Source organism: Siniperca chuatsi, linkage group LG6 (genome assembly GCF_020085105.1).
Source record: "Siniperca chuatsi isolate FFG_IHB_CAS linkage group LG6, ASM2008510v1, whole genome shotgun sequence".
Lineage (NCBI taxonomy): Eukaryota > Metazoa > Chordata > Actinopteri > Centrarchiformes > Sinipercidae > Siniperca > Siniperca chuatsi.
In genome coordinates, this window is record NC_058047.1 from 687,501 (window position 1) to 712,743 (window position 25,243).

Consider the following 25,243-nt stretch of genomic DNA (forward strand, 5'->3'; position numbering starts at 1 on the left):
CTGTCAGTCCCTATATTCTCACGTCACTATTGACGGGTTCTGTCCTGCTTATTTTAAGAATGCAATAGTTCAACCACTTCTGAAAAAACCCTCTTTAGACCCTAACAACATGGACAACGTCAGACCAATTTCCAAACGGTCGTTTCTAGAAAAATTTGTTGCCGAGCAACTGATAGCTTTTTTAAACAGAACGGACTCTTTGAGAGATTTCAGTCTGGATTTAGGGCAAACCACAGTACAGAGGCCGCGCTCCTGAAAGTGAGGAATGATCCGCCGGTTGCCGCTGATGCTTGAAAATCTTTTTTTTTAGTTCTGTTAGACTTAAAGGTGGGTCTTATATACACGTCTTTTTGTCAGATTCAGTGAATATCTCCTCACTATCGCTAGCTGTGCGTTCAGTGTGAGCGCTGAAAAAACCTCCGGTGTTTGAACTCAGCCCCGGCTCTGTAAATGAGAAACAAAGAGGCTCGGACCGAGCCACGCAACACTGTTCCAGCCACGATTTGTGTGTCAGGTGACGTTAAATGACTTGCTCACGGACATTCAGCTGACTCTTTAGTTTGCCAAGATCTGCTGCTGTTGTGATGTTAGCTGTAGCAGCAGGAGAGTTGTGAGCGTCGCTGTCTGGAGCTGCTGTGCTGGCTCTGGGAAACCGTCTCGTCCTCTCTGGCTGTTAGCTTCACAGCAGCAGCTGTAGCGACAGTTAGTTAACGTTAGTTATATAACTTGCTGTGTTGTTGTTCGCTCTATATCATGGTATTTGTCATGGTATTGGATTTCTCCAGAATCGCATATTAAGTGCTGCATTTGATACTGTTGACCATTCTATTTTATTGGAGCGTCTCAAACACTGGGTTGGCATCTCTGGTTCTATTTTTTAAGTGGTTTTATTCCCACTTATTAGATGTACATCTTAGTGTAGCCATTGGCAACTCACAGTCAGCCTCTGTGAAGACGACCTGCGGGGTCCCTCAGGGCTCTGTCCTCGGGCCACTCTTGTTCTCGCTCTGCATGTTACCCCTGGGGCATGTGATCAGAGGCATAACGTCAGCTTCCATTCCTACGCAGATGACACCCAACTGTACCTCTCTTTTTAACCCCAATGATTTTTAACAAATTAATACACTCAACAACTGCATCCTTGACCTCAAATACTGGATGGCCCAGAACTTCCTGCAGCTAAATATTAATAAGACAGAGGTCATTATTATTGGCCCTGGCACAGCTAACACTCATGCTTCACAACATGTGGGCTCTCTGTCCCAAAACATAGCCCAAAAATCTTGGTGTCATCTTTGATAACAACCTCAGCTTGAACAAGCATGTTAACACAGTTGTCCAGTCTTGCTTTCTGCAGCTCAGGAGATCAATTCATTTCTAACCAGCAGAAATCTAGAGATCGTCACACTTACATACGCTTTTATTAACTTTCGTTTGGACTATTGTAACTCTCTCTACACATGTCTGAGTCAACAGACTTCACATAAATTACAGCTTGTCCAAAATGCAGCAGCCAGACTCCTCGCCAAAACCTAAAAAAGAGAGCACATTACTTTCTAGTAAACTGATTTTAAGATATTACTGATAACTTCTAAGGCCCGCTCTGGACTCACACCCCAATACGTCTCAGACCTTCTGACACCATACGTGTCTCGACGCAACCTGAGGTCCTCAGCCAAGGCTCTGAAAGTTGCTCCACAGTTCAGGCTGAGGGCCCAGGGTGGCCGGGCCTTTTCTGTGACGACTAAATGCAGGCGACTACGCAATACTGCTGGACACTTTAACCACAACTGAAGTGAGACGGAGACACAGATCAGATAAACCAGCTGCTGAGTGTGTGAAAGAGACGAAGGTGGGAACTGAGGATGAAGCAGCATCTCACACACAAACACACACACACACACACACACACAGAGCTCTCTCTAATTGAAACACGCCCCCTCTCTCCTCTGGGACCTGTTGCTGTTGTTGCTGTTGTCTCTCTTGGGGCCGTCTGATTGGCTGAGATGTTTATCAGTCATCATCACTGGCTTGTTACAGTGACAGGCCACGCCCCCTCCTGACCTCATAACCCTCCTATCAGTGTTCATGTGTGATATCTGTGATCCTGACAGACTGTACTGTGGGAAAACACCCTGCCGACGCTCACACAGGACGAGGAAGAGGAGGAGGATGAAGATGTTGATCACTGGATTCAGTTTTAAGGTGAAAGGTGTCTGTCAGTAACAAAACAACAGAGGGTCATACAGAAAAATACATTGATGTGCAAATCTGTGCGGAAGCAGATCAATAACATGAAGCGATTAATAAGTTCACGTGACATCATTGTATTCACAGTCTGATGTCACCACATTTATTAACAGCTGTAGTTACTCTGATTTTCAACGCATACGATCAGATAAACATCTAAAATATGAAGCGTTGTTACAGATTAAAGGACGTCCAAAGTAGCAGAACCTGGAAATACTCAAGTACAAGTACAAGTACCTCAGTACTGTAAATGTATTTAGTCACTTTCCATCTCTGTGATTTATGAATTAATGAAAGAGAAAATAAAGTTTCCAGATATGAAACAAAGTGAATTTACTTTTACATTTCTTCTTTCATCAGAGAGTTTATTATGATTATTATTATATTTGAATTGTTTTTTTAATTCTGTTCTTATTTGTTTATTTGTGCAGCGTTACTGGAATCGGTTTCATCTATTTTATTATTTACATATATTTTTAATCATTTGTTGTTTTCAGTTTGCTGCTTTGTGTGAAAAGTGCTCTATAAATAAAGATTATTATTATTAAATTATAGGTGGTCTGGGATCAGGTCGGCTTACAGTCCAACCGCAACGCGGAGAAGCAGCAATAAGTTATTATTATTTAGCTTATTTTTTATTTAAATATGTCTTTTGATATCTTGTGTTCTTTTCTTTTATGTCTTTTAATGTTTGAATTAACTTGTTGTTGTGAAGATCTCAAAGAGAAAAAGTACATCAAAATATCAACAATGCATAAAACTATTTTAGTAAATTTAGATTCGGGTTTATTGTTTGTGTGTCATCAGCAAAAAGTAGAATAAAACGCACACGTGTGCAGATTTCCTGATGTGACTATATGTGATTATATATTAAAGATGCTTTTGAACAACATTTTTAAGGTTCCTCTCCTGAAGTATAGTCTTCATATATATATATATATATATATATATAAACAATTTGACCCGACCCGCGATCGACACGTTGTCATTTAGTGTCTTGGAGTCAGTGTGCAGCTTAGGATGTGTGGAAACTCTGCATGACTAAAGTGACGTTTGAAACGGTAAATCTGGTGACGTCTGCTGACCGACGCGTCGCATCACACGTGAACGGGTTCATGACATTGCGTGATGAAACAGCGAGTCAGAATGAACGGCTGACGTTTAGCACATTATAAGATTCTTACAGCTCTGTGGGATAATGACGTGAACATCCTGTCTTATTGTAACACCTCTCTGATGTCACTGTGACATCATGAGGCCTCGTTCCTTCACGGTGGCTCTGATTGATTCTCGTCTCAAAACACATTTTTATCTGAAAGCAGATCCAGATTTTACCTGAACTGGCTGTTTATTTTATTGCTTTTGTGTATTTTATTTCTTTATATTTCGTCATTCACTGTGGTGTTGTATTTCTCTTGTTGTGAAGCACTTTGTATTTTGTTTTGATAAGTGCTCTATTAATAAAGTTTTATTATTATTATTATTATTGTTGACTTTTGGAGCACTGAACTGTAACAGAATCTGGAAACTGCAGCTTTAGTTCTGTTGATTATGAAAATAAATCGATATTTATTCTACCTGTATGTTAGGGCTCAACCATTTTGACAATCGATTAATCGTTTAAGTCATTTCTCAGTGACGTGAGTCTTTGGGTTTCAAAACAAGACATCGGAAGACGTCAGCGTGGACTGCGGGAAACTGCGATGAGCTAATTTACTGTTTTTTAAAGATGAAACGATTAATCAAGAAAATAAACAACAGACTAATCGATAATGAACATAATCATTAGCTGTTTCTTACAGAAACAATAAAAGATGAAAGATAAGAAACCGTCAGTGCAGTTACAATAACTCCCCGTTTGTGTGAAGTGCACATGTTGCCCTGATGGTGGCGCTGCAGGAAACTTCAGACTGATGAGTGTCTGCTGGTTGGTCACATAAAGGAGAAATTCAGATCATTCGAGATGAAATTAATTCACCACATTAATGTAAATATATATATAAATATAAAATATGTAAAAAAGGCCAGTGTACTTAGTTACTTTCCTCCTCAGGTGGAAAGTAACTAAGTACATTTACTCAAGTTACGCTACTTTATGCTTCTACTTCACTACATTTACTTAACAGCTCTAATCACTTTTAATTTCACACACAAAACATCTGATCAACATATTAAATATGCTGCACTGTTACAGACTAAAGGCCTCGCAGACCCTCACAGGTGTTTTCAGGTATGTTGCTGATTAGACCAATCAGGCTGAAGCTCTGCTGGGATTTACGTGAGGTCATCATGTACTTATAAGAATGATAAAGTTGTAAATTGTCCTGCAATAAACAGGAGCACATTTTTTAATCTTGCACACAATAATAACTAAAGATTATCGTTCGACACCTTGAAGGCTACTTGCTGGTAACACTTCTGTACTTTTATTTGTGATGGATTATTCAGTGTGGTATTGTTACTTAGAATCTGAGTACTTCTATGTTCTGTGCTTGTTAGTGGTTGTTTTATTGATTGTTTGTTCCACCAATCATGTACCACTACGGACGGGCCCTCACACCCCCGTGGGCGGAGCCGTGGTGTTGTGCGATGTAAATTTCATGTAAATCGAATGACGTTTGTGACATCCTGTTGCCAGTAGGTGGCGCTATGACTACGACTCAGGACTGACGTGTCGAAGTCCTCAGGCCGGGGCTCTTAGCAAACATGCTGTGAATTAGACAATGTACAAGTTACGACTTCCTGTTTCATGGCAAAACATGCAAATTGTTTGAAGTATTTAATGTACAGTGGTGGCGGAAGTGTTCAGATCCTTTACTTAAGTAAAAGTACTAATACAACAATGCAAAAATACCCTGTTACACGTAAGTCCTGCATTTTAAACCCTACTTAAAGCAGCTGTCGGCAGAAATTTAATATTCATAAGTATGTTTTCATTAGTGTTTAATCACCTGAAAATAAGAAGTGTTGTGTTTTTGTTACCTTAGAATCAGCCTTTATATCTACAGAGGGAGCGGGTCCCCTTCCACGGAGGCCGCCATGTTGCACCGCCATGTTTCTACAGGAGCCCAGAACGGACAAACCAGACACCAGCTCTAGAGCGGGCCGTTCGGGTTTTTCGTGAGTTTCGTGGCCACCGTAGTTTCTCCTGCACGCCTGGAAGGGGTGGGCGAGGCGAGCGGTGTTCAAATGGCTGCAAACTGCAGTTTCACCACTAGAGGCCACTAAATCCTCCACACTGGACCTTTAAGTAAAAGTACAAAAGTACTTAATGTACTTAAAGTACCAAAAGTAAAAGTATTCGTTTAGTCCGGTGTCGTAGAAAAGGTTTCAGTCGTAGTCATCTGGACACTGTTTTCTGAATCAGTAATCAGGCCTATTGCAGCCAGAAAACAATAGGCCTGATTACTGATTACTGGGCCATCTTGGAAACAATTAGGTCAGTTTCAGGTGAAACTAGCTAATCAACAGACACTCAGGAAGACTCCTCCCTGAGGGCGGGGCTTATGTAACACAGAGTAGCTTAAAGCTCAGTAGCTCAGACCATTTTCACAATTGAGAATGACTTCCGGATGGGAGCCGAAACGTCTTGATTCTGAAAACAGCGTCCAGACGACTACGACTGAAACCATTTCTACGATGGACCACTCCTGGACGAATGAGGGACTACACGGTCTCGTTTAGTCCAGTGGTTCCCAACCTAGGGGTCGGGCCTCTCCAAAGGGTCAGCAGATAAATCTGAGGAGCCGTGAGATGACTAACGGGAGAGGAAAGAAGAAGAAGAAGAAACAAAGTTCTGATTCACGAATTTAAAGTCATTCTTTGGACTGAATCTTTGCTTTTTAGTGAAACATTATTTGACCTTTTGGGGCCTCAAACAGGTGGAAAAGCTAACAACTAATAATAATAAATAATAATAAGTAATCTGAAACTTGACCACAGTTTGTTAATCTTTAACAATGCATTTTATCCTCACGTTTTTCTTGATTTAAAATCTCCAGCTGTCAAATAAAAGTAACGCTGTATTTCCTTCTAAAATGGCGCCGGACAGGGGACGTTTTTCACCTCGTACGAGCGACGGCTGCTGCGCTCTTTATATTTGCACTGTTTCCTACTTTGTTTACTTGTACTTTACTGAAGTACCAGCACAGTACTTGAGTAAATGTACTTAGTTACTTTCCGGCTCTGGTGATACGTACAGAAGGCTGCGTTTAACTGTCAGTCAACAGAAGTTCAACTCTAAACTTTAAACTTTTGGTAAATCAGGACAAAGAAAACATCGTAGTCGTAGAAACTCCTCAAGTTTATTACTCTCATGACCCCCACACACACACACACAGCCCCCTTCTGCTGCAGCGACGAAGCTTCAAGCTGCGAGTACGTCGTTCGCTAAACGTCATAAAAAATGAAAATACAATAAAAAAATAAACAGAAGAAATTCATTCACACACACTCTGACCCCGTTTACACCCGACAGTAAACACAGGATCTGGATCAGGTGTGTGTTCACACCTGTGAATACCGCTGCCTCTTGATGAAGTCATTGATCGGCATCTGCTGATGTTGTTTACCGATTTACCGATCAGGAAACCTGATGTTAAAACATGTGAGGAGAATCAATAACTGAGCCCAGTGCATGCTGGGATGTCCTCACATTCAGACGGCTTTCACCTCCCGACACATGTTGTCTCTGTAATCCAGATCCAGACCAGATTTAAGTGTCAGGTGTAAACGGGGCCTCTGAGTTGAAATAGGTCGCGTCGAGCTTCGCGTTTTATCCCTGCTGATCATTTCCCAAATCATCCATCAGTTTATAGATTGATTTTATTCCACAGTCCACATCATGTCTGCTGCTGTTGTTAAAGGTAAACGGTATCAGCTGAGAGGCGTCGGCCTTACAAGACAAGATGCTGATAAAGATTCCTGACTGGTTACAGACCGGCGGAGGTCTGAGACTGAACCAGAACGCATACGTTGTTATTTTGGTCAATAAGTCTTGTATTATAAAAACTGATCACTTTTCAACTGCAGCTGTTTTTAAATACTGAGGCAGATTAAAGAACGCGTGTTTGAAACCTGCGACTCCTCTGACCCGAGGGCGACGCGTTACGAGGCCTCGGCGGTCGCGGATTATTAGCGTGATGAAGCATCCAAACGTACGTCTGCTCCGAAAGGTCGATGCTGCGTTGACTTCGAGCGTAGCATCGCTACTGGAGAGCTAACAGCTAACATGCTAGCATTCGTCAGTTACAACATCTTAGACGATAAGCGTCCACAGCTGCATCAGCACGACGTCCTCCTGTCTCTAACTGTGCGTCAACCGGTTTCTATTAAACTGGACGGTGACGCAGCTGATGAGCGAGCTTCCTCCAGTTTGGACTCTGCGGCTCTCCGTCCGCTCAGAGCTCAGCGCTGTCAGGATCGAAGTTACCTGGACGCGAGTCCACTGATTTCCGGCGACATGCAGCCGCTAGAAAGACGTTGCACTGAGTGACAGAAAACGTTTCTGTGCTTCACGTTCAACCAAAGAGGAAAGAGTCAGCGAATGCAACGCTCGTGGGCTCACGTTAGAGGATCGAGATGAAAAACAAACTAACAAACAAAAACATAAAATCTGAAACTATTTTGATAATCGAATAATTGTTTTAGTCCTTTCTTTAGCAAGAATGCCAAATAGTTGCTGTTTTTCTTTGTCATCCATGACTGTTTGGGACTGTATGAAATTATTACGAATTTTCTGACATTTTATAGACGAAACGCTTAATCAATGAATCGAGAATACAAGCAGAAGATTAATCGATAATAATCGTTAGCTGCAGCTCTATAAGGAAAAACACGCTTTGTAAAATGGATATTTGTTTCTTTTTCACAAATGTCCCTGAACGCACCATGATGGCGCGTTGTCAGCGTGAAGCTGCTTCAGGACGTTTCAGTCTCTGCAGGTTGATTTTCACGAAAATAAACTGAAAGCGACGGCTGATAGAAAGGAAATGAATCTAAAAACTGATGGATGGATTTGAAAAAAAGAATATTGAACAGGCTGAAATGTGAGAAAGCAAAACAACAGCTGGCTTCGCGACGCTCGTTGATCTCTGTAAAGCTTTAAAAAAGGAAACAGTGGTGAAGCAGCAGAGTCTTTAGATCAGTCAGTAAACGTCTCAGCTGTTCGAGTTAAAGCAAAGTTTGTGTCCAATCATTCATCCTACGGCAGCGTGACACGTCAGCATCTCCATGGCGATCTGTCGCCTAGACAGGAAGTTTGTACAGCAGTCATTTAGTCCGTCCAGGCTCCGCCCCCGACCTGGACCGCAGTGCTCGCCGTCGTTCGACAGGTCGGCGCCTCGCTGACCTCCTGAAAACACAACAACACAGACGCTTTAATACCTGTGCTGTCAATCAGTGATGAGGGCCCGCCCCCTGACTCTCTGACATCACCATCACCTTTTGAACATGTCATTGATTTCCCAGAATGCATTTTGAAACCCACAGTCAACCCGCCTGGCCGTCATGTTGGTATTTTGGCCATTTATTATTTATATCTGCTTATTATTGATTTATACGACATTAATAAATGACTCACTGACAAATAATTACTGACATTTAGAAAACTTCTTTGTAATGATTTATTTATATTTTAATATTTACATGTCACGCCTTTATTAACAGTGTTGCTACACTGAGCAACTTGGACACACCAGACTCCATTTAAAAAATAACAGTTTTTAAAATCATCCAGCAGCAATCGGATGAAATCAATCCAAACAGCAGCTGGTTTGGTGGATTCATTCTTTTTCAAGCAAAAATGATCTGGTTCCAGCTTCTCAAACGTGATGATTTGCAGTTTTTCTTTGTCAACATGACAGTAAATGAAATATCTGCAGGTTTTAGACTGTTAGTCAGATAAAATAAGCAAGTTTGAAGACCTCACCTAAGAAACTGTGAATGCCATTATTTAAACATTTCATGGACTGAACGATTAATCGAGAAAATAATTAGATTAATTGATAATGATTCATCTGCAAGTCTGTAGTGGATTCCGGCTTATAACTCAGATTTAACTCTCTTATTTTCTTTGTCGTGAAGCAAATGTTTCTCGACTGGATGGAAGTAAACTGACGACACAAGACTTGAGAACTAATGTGAGCGCTGCTCAGTCTGCAAGTCGACCTTTGACAGGAAGTGAAGGGTCATCCGGTCAGACTTTCAAAATCATCTGCAAAAGCTAAATGTGTCGAAACGAAATGATTAAAAATCACATTCAGTTTGAAGGCTGAAAATAACACATTTGTGCACACTGGTGTTGGGTAACGTGCTGGATATACTGTCTATCAATACATTTTCTCTGTCTCTGTGTCCTCCTCCTCTCCATGTTTCTGGTGTTTTTCATTTCACGTTGCTGCAGTGAGCCGCTCCGACCACCGGGTGGAGCTGCTCTTATTGTCCAACTCCTCTCTGCTGCGGACGAACCTGCAGCATGTTTATAATTCATGAAGTTTATTAATATTATTATGTGTTCTGTTTATTTGTGATAAATCTAATAAGGACTTGGCATCGTCTCTGGTTTGTTGTTACATTTGACATGAAATAATGACACAACGCTCTTCAGCCCACTGATCTGTGACTTCCTGTTTCCTTCCACAGACGGCAACATCATTCGGCGCCCTTTACCTGCACCGGAAAAACTCACTTCTGTCTGTAATTACATCCCCAAAGTTTGAATGACTGCAACTTTTAAAGCCAAGTTTCACAAATCAAGAATTTTTTTATTGGAGTCTGGTTGAAATATCAATATTATTGTATTGGCAGATTTCTTCACTAAGAAAATAATGTTTTAGTCTACAGTTGAGTTATATTCAGAGATGACTAAATGAAGTTTTGCAGTGTAAATGATGCGTTCCTGTGGTTTCTGCTGGTTTTCGCTGTGTCACATCTGATTTACGGCCGTGTGTGAGTGATTACGAGGCGTCGCTGCTACTCACAGGTTATCAGATGCAGAGCGCTGCAGACGAGCAGCGCCAGCGCAGGGATGCCAGAGAGGGGCGAGGCTGCGGAGGAGGGGAGGTCGGAGGAGGCGTCCTGCTGCTGCGTCTGCTTAGGAGCTTCAGAGTCCACATTTTTACACTTGAGACTGCAAACACACAAACACAAACAGTCAGAGCTGCAGCCTCAGTCAGGAAACCAGTCAGCCTGGAGAAGGAACGTGTTAAATTAGGTGTTTCTTCAATGGAGTTTGGTGAGTCCAGTGTATATAATTGAAGTGTATTAGCTGATGAGGTCTGGATTCTTTGAGACATCAACAATCGAAGACCAAATAATGTCCCAGTTAACATCGTCCAGTCCAGTGTACTGGTCAAGGTCCTCGGTCCATACTGGTTTAATGGGAACAGTTTTATTGATCAAGCTGAGATGCATTTACAGTCAGAAATCCGCCGCCCCAGAGTCCAGCTGCAGCTCTGTACGCATCAAGCATTAAAGTTTTAACGGCGTAGAGTAGTTTCAAGAACAAAGTCAGAATGTGCTGACAGAAAATGTGTAAAAAGTAAATAAAGTTGTGATTTAACAAGAAAAAAGTCACATTATTACGAGATAACGGTTTTATCTCTTCCTGACGGTCCGACCTGTTACTGTACTTCCTTACAAAAGACCTTAAACTATCACAACTTTAACTCTCACAAACTTATTAAAGTTAATAAAGAAATAAATGAATTTCTGCTCTCAACAATTAAAATACCTTAACATAAGGCCGTGAGATGCCACTGAAAGCTCTGGAAAAATGTCAGTAAGTGGACCTTGAGTTCCCAAGGTCAAGAATGAACTTTTAAGCTTGTTTGAAACTTGAGTAACTTTGCCTTCGAGTCCCAAGTCAGTCGGGAGTCCAAGTCCCAGGTCTGACCTCAGGTCAGACTGGAGTCCAAGTCTCAGGTCTGACTTCAGGTCAGACTGGAGTCCAAGTCCCAGGTCTGACTGGAGTCCAAGTCTCAGGTCTCACTGGAGTCCAAGTCTCAGGTCTGACTGGAGTCCAGGTCCCAGGTCTGACTTCAGGTCAGACTGGAGTCCAGGTCTCAGGTCTGACTTCAGGTCTGACTGGAGTCCAAGTCTCAGGTCTCACTGGAGTCCAAGTCTCAGGTCTGACTTCAGGTCTGACTGGAGTCCAAGTCTCAGGTCTGACTGGAGTCCAGGTCTCAGGTCTGACTTCAGGTCTGACTGGAGTCCAAGTCTCAGGTCTGACTGGAGTCCAGGTCTCAGGTCTGACTTCAGGTCTGACTGGAGTCCAGGTCTCAGGTCTGACTGGAGTCCAAGTCTCAGGTCTGACTGGAGTCCAAGTCTCAGGTCTGACTTCAGGTCTGACTGGAGTCCAAGTCTCAGGTCTCACTGGAGTCCAAGTCTCAGGTCTGACTTCAGGTCTGACTGGAGTCCAAGTCTCAGGTCTGACTGGAGTCCAGGTCTCAGGTCTGACTTCAGGTCTGACTGGAGTCCAGGTCTCAGGTCTGACTGGAGTCCAAGTCTCAGGTCTGACTGGAGTCCAGGTCTCAGGTCTGACTTCAGGTCTGACTGGAGTCCAAGTCTCAGGTCTCACTGGAGTCCAAGTCTCAGGTCTGACTTCAGGTCTGACTGGAGTCCAAGTCTCAGGTCTCACTGGAGTCCAAGTCTCAGGTCTGACTTCAGGTCTGACTGGAGTCCAAGTCTCAGGTCTGACTGGAGTCCAGGTCTCAGGTCTGACTTCAGGTCTGACTGGAGTCCAAGTCTCAGGTCTGACTGGAGTCCAGGTCTCAGGTCTGACTTCAGGTCTGACTGGAGTCCAGGTCTCAGGTCTGACTGGAGTCCAAGTCTCAGGTCTGACTGGAGTCCAAGTCTCAGGTCTGACTTCAGGTCTGACTGGAGTCCAAGTCTCAGGTCTCACTGGAGTCCAAGTCTCAGGTCTGACTTCAGGTCTGACTGGAGTCCAAGTCTCAGGTCTGACTTCAGGTCTGACTGGAGTCCAAGTCTCAGGTCTGACTGGAGTCCAGGTCTCAGGTCTGACTTCAGGTCTGACTGGAGTCCAAGTCTCAGGTCTGACTGGAGTCCAGGTCTCAGGTCTGACTGGAGTCCAAGTCTCAGGTCTGACTGGAGTCCAGGTCTCAGGTCTGACTGGAGTCCAAGTCTCAGGTCTGACTGGAGTCCAAGTCTCAGGTCTGACTGGAGTCCAGGTCTCAGGTCTGACTTCAGGTCTGACTGGAGTCCAGGTCTCAGGTCAGACCGTTGGGAGCCATGTTGGGAACTGTGCTGTTTTCTCTCTGACTTGCTGGTCGTGGTCTCGCTCGTCATCCAGACGCGTCAGCGTGGAAAAGGCAGAACTCCCTGCACTCGAGCGCTGAACAGCGTTACGTCGGAAAGCTTCGCTCTCTTTGACTAAAACCCGGCCGGAGCGCTCGGCGGTGACGACTCAGCGTGGAAAAGCTGACGGCGGTCTGGTGTTTACTCACAGCTGTTTCTGCAGGTACTGCTGCCTGGACTCGCAGGCTTTGGTCTGACTCTGAGCAGCCAACATCTGACTCTCAGCAGCAGCCTTCAGACTCAAGCAGGACTCGGTCTGATGGACGGCCTGGGTCATGTTCTCCTGCAGGGCCTCGATGTGATCTGAAGACACAAACAAACAGAGTTAAGGGGACGAACAGAAGCAACACAGAGTCGCCATCATGTTTTAAATATTAAAACGTGTTTTTATCTGAGAACGAACCCCGAGTTTACTTCTACTTTACTTAAGTTGTCTATTTTCTTCTGGTCCAGTTGAAATCCTGGTTGCTGTGGCGACCCCTGTGGTCGCTGATGGTAACTGCAAGTGTGTTTTAAAACTACAGAGCCCGACAGCTTCGCCGAGCAGCTTCTCTGTAATAAACAACAAACAACCGAAGCCAGAATCATAAAACACGCGATGAGGCTCGAAGCCAGAAACACGCAGACGCATTCTTCCGAGCGTACGAAGGTTTCTGTTTTGTGAGAGGAGGATTCATCGGGTCTAATAAAGACTGAAGACCTGGTAGTTCAGGGGTTAAAGCCTGTTTGAATCCAGTCAGATCTCTGTGGCACTCTGAGCTTCAAGCTGAAAGCACGAACGAACAGATCAGAGTTGAAAAAGTGGGAAAATGTGGAGATTTTGGACATTAATTTTAATGAGAATAAAAATGTCCTGGAAAAACCTGGAATATTTTGGAAAGTTTGAAAGGTGTGAATGAAGGAGAGTTATAGCACGCCATTCCTAACTGAGCTGAATATTTCAGTTACGCTGCGAAAAAGTGGGAGGAATCATTTCAGCATTCACAGCAAACACAAACAAACAAACAAACAAACAAACAAACAAACACTCTGTGCGTGTGTGTGTGTGTGTGTGCGTGTGTGTGTGTGCGTGTGTGTGTGTGTGTGCTCTGTGTGTGTGTGTGTGTGAGTGTGTGTGAGTGAGTGAGTGAGTGAGTGTGTGTGTGTGTGAGTGAGTGTACTCTGTGTGTGTGTGTGTGCGTGTGTGTGCGTGTGTGTGTGTGCGTGTGTTCTGTGTGTGTGCGTGTGTGTGTGTGTGTGTGTGTGTGTGTGTGTGTGTGTGTGTGTGTGTGTGTGTGTGTGTGTGAGTGAGTGAGTGAGTGTGTGTGTGTGTGTGTGTGTGTGTGTGTGTGTGTACTGTGTGTGTGTGTGTGTGTGTGTGTGTGTGCTCTGTGTGTGTGTGTGTGTGTGTGCTGTGTGTGTGTGTGTGTGTGTGCTCTGTGTGTGTGTGTGTGCTGTGTGTGTGTGTGTGTGTGAGTGTGTGTGTGTGTGTGTGTGTGCTGTGTGTGTGTGTGTGTGTGTGAGTGTGCTCTGTGTGTGTGTGTGTGCTCTGTGTGTGTGTGTGTGTGTGCTCTGTGTGTGTGTGCGTGTGTGTGTGTGTGTGTGTGTGTGTGTGTGTCTGTGTGTGTGTGTGTGTGTGTGCTCTGTGTGTGTGTGTGTGTGTGCTCTGTGTGTGTGTGTGTGCTCTGTGTGTGTGTGTGAGTGTGAGTGTGTGTGTGAGTGTGTGTGTGTTCTCTGTGTGTGTGTGTGTGTGTGAGTGTGCTCTGTGTGTGTGTGTGTGCTCTGTGTGTGTGTGTGTGTGTGCTCTGTGTGTGTGTGTGTGCGTGTGTGTGTGTGTGTGTGTGTGTGCTGTGTGTGTGTGTGTGTGTGTGTGTGTGTGTGTGCCTGGACAGTGGCGGGTCTGGGTGGTGTAGCTCTAATAAAAAAAGGTGGGGTTTGATCAGAGATTGAAACTACACAGACGGGTTTGTGGGAGGAGTCGTCGGTTCTCTGCTGCAGGTTCACGTTATTCACACTTTGCTTAGAGAAACCAGGTTTCGTCCATCTTTGTGGCGAACGAGTCTAAATACTACAATACCCATGAGCCTCGGCCACCACTTCCACGGAGAAGAGGCCAATCAGAGAGCGGCAGTGAATTCAAAAAGCCTCGTCGTTGCAGTTGAGACTTTTTGCCTTTCAGTAGTTTCTGTTGTGTTTGAAACACATTTTCCTTTCTCGCGTTTCACTTTCACGTTTGGTGAAACTGCTTCTTCTTCTCTGTGGTTTTCTTCTCCGAGTCTGACAACTCGTGGTGTAAACTAAGTTTTTTTAATATGCAAATGATCCATTAAGGGAGCGTCTACGTCCGTCTACTGTGGGAGTGCAACTCAGGCTCGTGTGTGTAATTTCACGATGATTTATAGAACAGATTCATAAATCTGACCTGAGATCAGCGGCCGGCCGGAGATCTGAGGTCAGCGTCTCCACACATATACGACCAGCTGTGATCATGTGACTGAAGTTCTGTGCTTAGGTCATGTGATGACGCCCGAGCAAACTCGACCCGCTGAGGAAGACCGTGAGGTGTGGTTAAAAGCTCCAGACAAAAGCTAGTTCAGTGAACCTGGAGTTAAGATTATTTTGCTAAACTAAGGTGAAGAATTAAAAACACTTGTTCTGTTCAGATAACGGCCATTTTCTATTGGTGCCAGCCAGCTGTAGTGATACTGTTGTCCAACATAGCAACAGTAACTAGGGGGTGGGGTGGGGGTGGGGCGGTACCCCATCAGGCCTGGGAACACCTTGTGATCGGAGCTGGAGGTCTGAGAAACAAACAGAGTAATCAAACAGAATAGAGCAGAATTTGAACAGAGTTTGGTTGGAGCGCATTAACTTCTAAGGAAACGCTCCATCTTATCTCGGCGGCGCTGACGGTTATGTCAGGAATGACCTCAGCTGCCAGCTCGCATGTTGTTTTTGGACTTTACCTTGTTTGTGAGCAGATTCTGGATCAGCCTCAGTCTCAGCGAGACTTTTATTAAGAGTAAAGAACGCTAATCTCTAAAAACGGACTCAGGAACAACTGATTCCACTTCACACTGTGGTGGAAAGCACATTTTACTTCCTGCTCCTCTACAGTTCAGAGGGACACGTTCGCTCCACGTTCCTGACAGGTCCAGGGCCTTTATACGTTTTAATAACATCTGAATCTGTGATCAACAAATAAACAATCGCATCAATAATCAGAATCCAGTAATACAACATATGTTATTCTGCACGATGACTTTACTTCTGGTGCTTTAAGTTTATTTTGTACTTTGAGTAAAGTAAAGTTTTGAACGCAGGACTTTTGTTTCTGCTTTGACTGCAGAACCAGGCAGGTCTGGGTTTAAACTGGTTCTGCTGCTGATCTTCTTATTTCAACACACTCGTTTCCACGAGAAATATAAATCCCTTCGCCCCACCGGCTGAACTCTTTCCTTGTTTTAAGGAAATAAGATTATTTTCGTGCAGATTCACAGACTCGGGTCGTTCAGTCTCTTCAGATAAAATCTGTTTATAAAATATAAATCACACAGATGAAACTATGTTTATTCAGCAGTTAAACATTCAGATGCTTCTCGGACGGAAATGAATCAGGAAACGTAAAACACATGCAGCCCTTTGAATGGAGCCATTCTGCACAATGACTACTTTTGTTTTTGGTACTTTAAGAACATTTTTCTGTTAATACTTTTGTAGTGAAGTGAAGTTTTGAATGTTTTGAACGTTCCTCCGCTGCATAAAGGAGGTGCTGACTGCGTTTGTTCCAGTGAAGTTTATCACAGCCGGTTCGAACACAATGCTTCTCTCGTATCTGCTTCACACAGGAATCCATCGCTTCCCTCCGACTGTTCAGAGCAGGAAGTCACCTTCGTTAAAACGTTTCCCGCCCTGCTGCTGCTGCTGGAGAGGATTAGTCAAGGAAAACACCTCTTTCTTTTCATCACACACTGTAGAGAAAAACATCAGCTCGTTTCCTCTCACATTTCTTCTTTCTTTAAACGAGACAGAAAATCGCTAAAAGAAACAGAATAATGAACTCATTTAAGAAGATACCATTTTAAGGCTCAACACGAGGCTGAATGACTCGATGTAGATTTTTTACAGTGGACGGTGTGTAAACAGCGGTTTGTCTTATTTTATTAACGTTTGTGGTTTTCCTGCTGCACGGTGACCAGTGAGCAGAGCTGGAGGAAGTGTTTACTGCAGCAGAAGTACGAACACCACCCTGTGAAGATACTCCACCACAAGTTAAAGATATAAAGACGAACCATCAAAGTAAAAGTGCTCACAGCGCAGTGACTGTTGTCTTATTACGTCTCGTATCATTAGATGATTCGCTCTGCATTAATGTTAAAGCGGCGTTTTACAGATGTAGTTTGTCCGGGTGGAGCTCGGTTTACCTCTTTTCTGTACTGTTAGTTTCATCTCCAACAAAGCATCTTAAAAACTGATCTCCTGTTTTTAATTTGCTCTTAATACTAAACAGCCGCTCTACTGTTTGATGAGGGACACAGCAGAGTTAGCGCCGTGTCCTCGTGCTGTGGCTAACTGAGCCGCTCGGGTCTGATGTGGTTTTCGTGGCTGTAAACAACGGCGTGGTCGTGTGACGGTAAAACAGAAGAACCTGAAGATGGTAACAGAAACGATGCATTTCGATGTGAAATTCTGTCGTTCGTGTGTGTGAGTCGGTTCATTCGGTGACGTCTTCAAAGCAAATGAAAGGCTCTTTGGGAAAAGGCCTCAGCTGCATCTGAACACAGAGGGAGAGGAAGGCGGCAGGGACAGATGTGTGAGGAGCTACTACATGAAAAACCAGCGAGCGTCGGCTTGTGAGCGTGTTGTTGAGCTGTGGAGGGAAGTTCAGCAGGAACCCCCCCCCCCTGAGCTGTTAGCGTTAGCGCTGTGATCCTGACGCCGTCAGGGAAACCCACATGCCAAAGTCCTGACGGAGTCCTGCTGTTTGTTCTGAGCTGGCTACGAAACATTTTCCTACTAACGGCCGAAGCTACAGACACTCACAGAGTCCCTGAACACACCGCCAGAGGCTGCAGGGAAGTGCTTTCACTGCAGCACATTTCCCTCCTGGACACTTTCGACCGCACTGCAGGGATCTGACAGTTAGTGCAGTTACTGTCAGGCGAGAATCTTGTATCTCCAAAATGCCTACTTTTCAGGAAGTCTGAAGACAATCAGCCCTTTAGACTCTAAAGGTTCAAACCTGCAGGCAGAAACCAGGGTGGAATATTCCACAAGCACCTTTCATTTCATAATCAAGTTACAGAAGCCTCCTGAGAAGTTTTAATCCGGGTTCGAGCGTGTGAAGCACTTTGTAACTTTGCTTGAAAAGTGTGTTGAAATAAAGTTTATTATTATTATTATTATTATTATTATTATATTAGCGTTTAGAGGATTTACTCGACTCAAGACTTTATTTCTTTCTCTGTTTCCTTCCACTTCCTTCCTTCACTGTTTTCTTTCCTTCTTGAAAACCTGGACTCATCTTTCTTTTATTTACTTGTCGCCTTCCTGCTCTCTTTCTTCCAGTCTTCCCTTTTCTCATTTCCTTTCTTACTTTATTTTATTCTTCTGCTTTTACTTCTGTCGTTCTTTTTCTTCACGTTTGTTTTCAGAAACGATTTTCATTTTTCCACACTTCCCCTGCTTTCTCTCCTTATTCCCCGTCACATCCGGTCTCTCGGAGTCCAAGACCCCGTCCCGTGGACTGCAGTTGGTCCTGCTGAAACTTTAATCTTAAACTTGTGGATTTTATACGTTTGAGGGTTTTGATTCCTGCACATGATTAAAAGGAGACTTTCTTTCTCTCTCGCAGCACAACACGCTGTTTTTTTAAGCGACCAATCGTGTGTGTTTATTTACTCTGACTCACAGGTCGTCATGGTAACGGCGGGGGGAATGCAGCTAAGAATACCGCCGGTGGCCTGCTGAGAAAGTCTCCTTTCATGGCAGTGATGCAGTTTTTCCTACCTTCCCGCAGGCTGAGCTGAGCGGTGAGGTTCGCCTCCGTCTGCTGGAGCTGCTCGATGGTCTCCTGCAGGACGCTGATGTTCCCGTTCAGGACGGCCTGCAGCACCAGACACAAAACATGTTGCTGAGAAACTGAAGGAAACACACTCGCAGGTTAAAGGACTCCTCAGGGTTTCACTGCTGTGCCAACAGTCACATTATTATTATTATTATTATTATTATTCTTACGTGTTTTTAACATCAGAGCAGCAGTTTGAGTCAGAAACTGGACGTGTTGCAGATCCGTCTGCGTCGTGTCTGGGACTCACTCTGTCTCCGCATGTCGGCCCAGTGAAACTAGAATCTAAGTGTGTCTAAGTGTCTAAGTCTGCTGAAGGACGGGCAAACGTTTCCCGTGGACGCTGAAACTGCGGCGGTTACGTTTGTTCATTTGTTCTGCAGCCACGTCAGGAACACGGGCGTCGACCCTCACCTGCAGAAACACGCCCAGCCTCCACTCTTCAGAGGCCAAACCTGTCTGAACACATGCGGATTGTGAACCTGCTCTGAAGGACCCTGAGCTGGGCCGTGCTGTGCCGGGCCGGGCCGGGCCGGGCCGGGCCGGGCCGTCGCTCTCAGAGCTGAGCCGGTGATTGAAAGCAGCACAGCTCCGTCTGTCGACTCGGCTTTTAGAAACATTCCTTTCGTTGAACGCAGCAGTTATTGTTAGATCAGCACTTTAAACAGAGTCCTGCACTTAAAGGAACAGTCCAAACAAACGTGCTCAGCCGGAGAGGCTTCGAATACCAAAACAACGTGCACTGTACGCTGTGCGCTGTACGCTGTGCGCTGTACGCTGTGCGCTGTACGCTGTGCTGAGCTAATAAAGAGCTCCTCGTGTCCATTTAGACCTCTAGAACCTTTTCAAGGACTCCTGGAATCTTCAAGAAGCCACTGGAACATCCTCAAGCACCCCTGGAACATATTCCAGGACCAATAGAGTCTTCTCAGGGGCCCCTGGAACATCATCATCAAGGAGTGAACAAACTCCAGGACCAAAAGAAGCCATTCAAGGTACCATGTAACCTCTTCAATGACTCCTGTAATCTTCTACAGGACACCTGGAACATCCTCCAGGAGCCCTGGGAAATCCTTAAAGGCACTAGAAACTTATCAAACACCCCTGAAACCTCCCCAAGGACCGCTCGAACATCCTCAAGGAGGAGCCAGCTGAAATCTCCTCCAGGATACCTGGAACATGTCCGAGGACAGCGAGGTGAGATTATTTGTGTGTTTTCGATATTTAAACAATCACGTGTCATTTTCACAGCAGACATTTTCCTCTGAAGTCTGAAAACAGAGTTTCGTTTCACTCTGAAGACGCTCAGATTCAAACTGTCTGAATACCTGGAACTGCTCTACAGGAAGTGACGTACAGGAAGCAGCGGTGAACCTCGTTATCATGAAGCTCATCACTTCACTCTCAGTGTTTGCATACAGTAACTGTGTGTGTGTGTGCGATGTTTGACACAAAATCAAACCACAGCTGATTCTTCCTGCTGACTCAGACGCTGCTTTCAATGACTGACTGAATAACAGGATGTCGCTCCGACTGTGAAGTGAAGGTAGAAGGAGACGCAGCAGGTACAGACGTAACGTTTGCAGGTTCAGCACGAGGAGCACATGCACGCTGTGTTCTTTCTGTTGAGTGTTGCATTGTGGGAACAAAACAAAAAACCCCAAAACGTCATGAAGAGCCGGTGGAAACTACTCAAGGACCTCTGGGAGGTCTTCAAGGATGCCTGGAATGTTCTTAAAGCTCTCTGGAACATCCTCAATGACCACTAGAACCCTATCAAGGACACCTGGAACATCTGCCAGGACCAGCAGAACGTTATCAGGGACACCTGGAACATCTGCCAGGACCAGCAGAACATTATCAAGGACACCTGGAACATCTGCCAGGACCAGCAGAACGTTATCAAGGACACCTGGAACATCTGCCAGGACCAGCAGAACGTTATCAGGGACACCTGGAACATCTGCCAGGACCAGCAGAACGTTATCAAGGACACCTGGAACATCTGCCAGGACCAGCAGAACGTTATCAAGGAGACCTTTAATCTCCTCGGGGACCTCTGCAAGGACTAGAATATTTTAAAGGGCACCTGGAACATGCTCAAGGACCACTACAACCCTGTCAAAGCCTTCTGAAACCTCCTCAAGGACTCCTGGAATAGAGATAGACAGAGATAGACCAAAAGTAGACAAAAGTATGTAGACACTCCCTGTAATTAGAGGTTTCTCAGGCTAACAGGAGCGTGAAATCTGTCACGCAGGTATCAGATCTCCTCCGCAGACACCAGGCGGTCCTCGGGAGCTCAGTAACCTTAATGTAACGTCTTTCCAATAACACGTCGGCCCTGCTGTGCTCGTCCTGCTCACACGTACGTGCTGTTATGGAGCTACAGCAGCTCGGCGGTGAAGCAGCAGGTCGCCACCGAATGCTCCAACGCGTAACACGTTAAAAAAAAACAAAACGTTTGTACTTAAACAACGTCAGCTCGGGAACTGTTCATCAGCTGCACGCACGCCTCAGAGCGCCACGAGCGATGCCAAGCATCCACATCAGTGTCGGACCTCACTGACGCTCTGGAGTCTGAACGGGAGCCAATCCCTGCAGCAGGTTCAGCATGTGGAGGAAGGAAGGAAGGGGAGGCAGTCCGAAGGGAGATTCAAGTGTCAGTCGATACTTAATAGATCATTTATTAATATCCAGAGGTGAAACTTATTAGGAAAGTGAGTAACACACATTCAGGGAAAACTACACAACAAGTTCAAAGACAAAAACAACATCTCAACAAAGTGATCCACTAATAAAAGATGAATCTCAGCTCAAAATGTCACACAGCAGCTGCAAATATCACACGTGGTTCAGAAGTTTCTCTGGACCGGGGTGCAGCTCTGCGATCGCCGCCACCGATCGTCGGCCGCAGGTTTCACCGGAAGAGCAGGAGGAACAGATGCAAGCTACAGGCAAACTATCAGTCAATCAATCAGTCAGAGACGTGTCAAAGCAGCGGGTGGAACCGTTAAAAAGCTCACGTGTGAAGCTTTTATTTTGTAGGAGTGCAGCGGTGTGGCAGCTCTGCTTCCAGAGGCCTCAGGTCATGAGTTCGGACCTGAAGACAGGAAGCTGTCAGGAGGCACGAAGAAGAAACCTAACTTCGGCGTCTGCGGTACTTTCCCGAGCGTCTCCTGAGCTGATGTGAATGAAACTCATGAAACGTGTCAGTATTAGCAAGATGCTAACAGGACGAGCGGTTAGCTGCCCGATGATAGACTGAAACTTCATTTCTCTTCATTCTTCGTGTTAGCGGCTTCCTGTTTGGGAGGGGGGATATTTGGCTCTAACCAATCAGCAGTGACAGAAGCTGCTGTCAGTCACTTTTTCCAAAAAGTCAAGTTTGAAAAGCTGAAACTAATTCGAATGCAACCGACGCACATTATTTACTCCTCCGCCCGGTTACAGTCCAGCTCACCTGCAGAGCGAAACATCAGATTTCCACGCAGGCAGAGAAATAAGAAAAGCGTGCATCCCCGTCAGAGTTTCCTCTCTCCTGATTGGCTGCTGACAGTCACACTGGACGGCAGTGGAGGAGGTCGTACCAGCGTTCAGTAACAAGTTCAGCTCAACAGGCGATCATATGTTAACGCTGTGTTAGATTTACACTCTGAAACCAAAGTTTATCTTCCAAAAGTTACTTTATCTTCAGTTTCAAAGAAATCACCACAGAGATCACACTGTTGTCCCGGAGATGATGACCATGGACGTCGAGCGAAAGCTGTGCCACTCTGACTGCGGCCCTTTAAATCGGTTGACGATGTCTCACGAGGACGCAGACGGAGAGCTTTCTTTTGGCTCGTGAGCAGCTTTCTGTGGAATCCTGCTTTTGTAACACATGCAGTCAGTGTTGCAGTGGATTCTGGGTAACGTAGTAACAGTTGACAAACAGCCAGAGCTTGTTACATTTCTGTTTTCCAAGAAATGTACACACTTGCTGTTTCTATTAATAAAAGGCGATATTCAAGATTGTCCACAATCCACAGCGATGATGCGAGTTTCCCTTCAGCAAACACAGGGAAGAAGTGAGGGAGCGGAGGGGGAGGAGTGGAGCAGAGGTGAGGGAAGGCGAGGAGGAATGAGTCAGGACGAACCACCAGAGGAGGAGGAGGAGGAGGAGGAGGAGGAGGAGGAGGAGGAGGAGAGGAGGAGGAGGGAGGCAGCGAAGGCAAACACTCACTTTTTCCAACCAACAGCTCTGAGAATACGAAGCTGGAAAAGTTGGAAGCAACTAAACTCTTCACAGTTTAAACACTCAGAGGGGAAGACTCTTCACTCAAAAGCCTCCCAAAATGGAAAGTAAAGAGGAGGGGGGCCCGCGAAGAGAAGACCCCCCCCCCCCGGTTTCTACGTTAAACGCTCCCTGAAGCCTTCAGTCCAGCTTCTCTCTGTATAGAAGTTATTGATCGATCTCAGCGGGTGCCTTGTTTCTGTGAGGACAGATGGAAGCTGTTAGTGTCTCGCTGAGGCGGGCGGGGCCGCCCCGGGTTGGGTTCTGGCATCTGGACTGAAGAAGAGGCTATTTTCAGCTCCAGTTTGGTACTGAGCCGGTAATGAACGCGAGCTTTAACGCTGCACTGTAAAAACAAGTCATTCACCTTCACACATCACTTCCTGTATCTGCCGATCCTGTCGGAAACATCGGGGTGTCTCTGCGGATACGAGCGATAAATGAACTGCTGTCAGCTGGAAAGCTCACAGATTCAGCATGAAACACAAACTGCGATTCTTATACGTGTTTGTAAGGGTATTTCTGGCTAGCAGTTTCCCCCTGCTTCCAGTCTTTATGCTAAGCTAAGCTAACCACCTCCTGACTGATAACTGTAGTTAAGTCCCACGTCTCACCTCGTGTTCCTTCTTCTTCTGCTTCTACTGTTTTTATGTCATTTTGCTGTGAAGCGAGCCTTCACACGGTTTATACAGTTTTCAATTTTTCATCGATTGCACCTTCTTTTATTTATTTTATTTCATGCTAGCTTGTTTTCTGGACCTTCTTATCCTGTTCAGGGGTGTGAAGAGGACTTGAGTCCAGCTGGGTGAGAGGGGGGGGTAAAATAAACCGCAGGAGCTAGCAAGGCTAGCGTGCTAACCGCGGCAGTCCACAAAGTTGGAGACTTAGCGGCGTTTTTGCAGGTGAAATAATACAAACAGTATTTCCCGAATGAGTCGGTCCCACCCCCTCGCTCTGATTGGCTGGACAGTGGAGAGCCTGAGTCCAATCAGATTGATCTCCGCTCGAAGGAGGCGGGTCAAATCACAGCAGGAAGTGAACGTGTAATATGTATTTTTTTACAAACATTTAGCGTATAATATTTACTAATATCAGAAACATATTCTTATTAATATCATAATGTTGATCTCTTAACCCCACTGACACACACACACACACACACACACACACACACACACACACACACACACTTTAACCTTCAGCTTAAACCTTGAAAACTCATTTCCCCCTGAGACTAAATCCAGGACTTGTGTGTCGAGAGTTTTCTCTGTAGATGTGTTATTCTGTCTCGTTCCTGACGCTGAGGCTCATTTCTAGAAAACAGTCTGTTTGTTTTAAGAAAACAGTGTGTGACTGAACTACGTCTGGTCTGCGTGTGCGAGATAAACTCCGTCACTCACGTTTTCCTGCCGGCACTGCTCCAGCGTGGCGTTGGTGGCGTTGAGGTGTCCCAGCAGCAGCAGGATCTGGGCTCTCTGGCGAGCCTGCTCCTCCCTCGCCGCCTCCACCAGCTCCTCCAGAGCCACCTTGTTCTTGTTCCACACCACCTTGGCCCCCTCCAGCTTCTCCGTCACTTCCTGCAGCTCGGCGCGGCACTGAGCCGAGCTCTTCAGGTCCGGGGACGTCGCCCACACCACGATGATGATGAGCGAGACGATGGACCAGATCGCCAGCAGGGCGAGCACCACGTTCTTCGCCGTCTGGGAGGACTTGGAGGAGGCAGCCATGACAGGACAGCTGAGGAGGAGGATGGAGATCGAGATGAAGAAGAGGTGATGGAGGTGAGGGTGATGAAGACGAGCTGCGGAGGGAACAGCTGCTCTCAGTCAGTCTCTCAGGTTGAAGTGAGCTGGACTTTCCCTTCAGGCAGGGCTGGATCACAGGGGGGAGGGGCTCCTGACGTAACAGGGGGACGGCAGGCCTGGGCCCCGCCCCCGCCCCCGCCCCCCCTCGCCCGACTCCTCCCCTGCATGTCGGTTATTGTGCCCAGAGACTACGATCAACAGGAAAGTCACAACATCAGAGGGAAGCCAGCACACACACACACAGTAACACACAGTAACACACACACACACACACACAGTAACACACAGTAACACACACACACACACACACACACACACACACACACACACACAGTAACACACAGTAACACACACACACACACACAGTAAAACACACACACACACAGTAAAACACACACACACACACAGTAAAACACACACACACACACACACACACACAGAGACACACACACAGACACACACACAAATGAAACGAAACTTTCCATGTGAGCTCTGTGTGTGTGTCTCTGTGTGTGTGTGTGTGTGTGTGTGTGTGTGTGTGTGTGTGTGTGT

The 25,243-nt window shown here is 45.5% G+C and overlaps 1 protein-coding gene across 1 annotated transcript; it reads right to left on the reverse strand.

Moving 5' to 3' along the window:
* Nucleotides 1-6,807: 6,807 nt before the first annotated feature.
* Nucleotides 6,808-24,743, reverse strand: si:ch211-1a19.3. The gene is made up of 5 exons (XM_044200001.1): nt 24,287-24,743; nt 18,553-18,649; nt 12,714-12,867; nt 10,230-10,378; nt 6,808-8,602 (listed from the first exon to the last, which is right to left on the reverse strand). Coding segments are annotated over exons 1-5 (729 nt in total). The 5' UTR covers nt 24,614-24,743; the 3' UTR covers nt 6,808-8,600.
* Nucleotides 24,744-25,243: the final 500 nt, after the last annotated feature.

Coding starts and splice junctions, on each gene's coding strand:
- si:ch211-1a19.3 (XM_044200001.1), bottom strand. CDS start 24,613: ATGGCTGCCTCCTCCAAGTCCTCCCAGACGGCGAAGAACGTGGTGCTC. Junction 12,868..18,552: donor TCAGCTCAGCCTGCGGGAAG/GTAGGAAAAACT, acceptor TTGTGTCTTCAG/ATCACATCGAGGCCCTGCAG. Junction 10,379..12,713: donor CAGTACCTGCAGAAACAGCT/GTGAGTAAACAC, acceptor GTGTGTTTGCAG/TCTCAAGTGTAAAAATGTGG.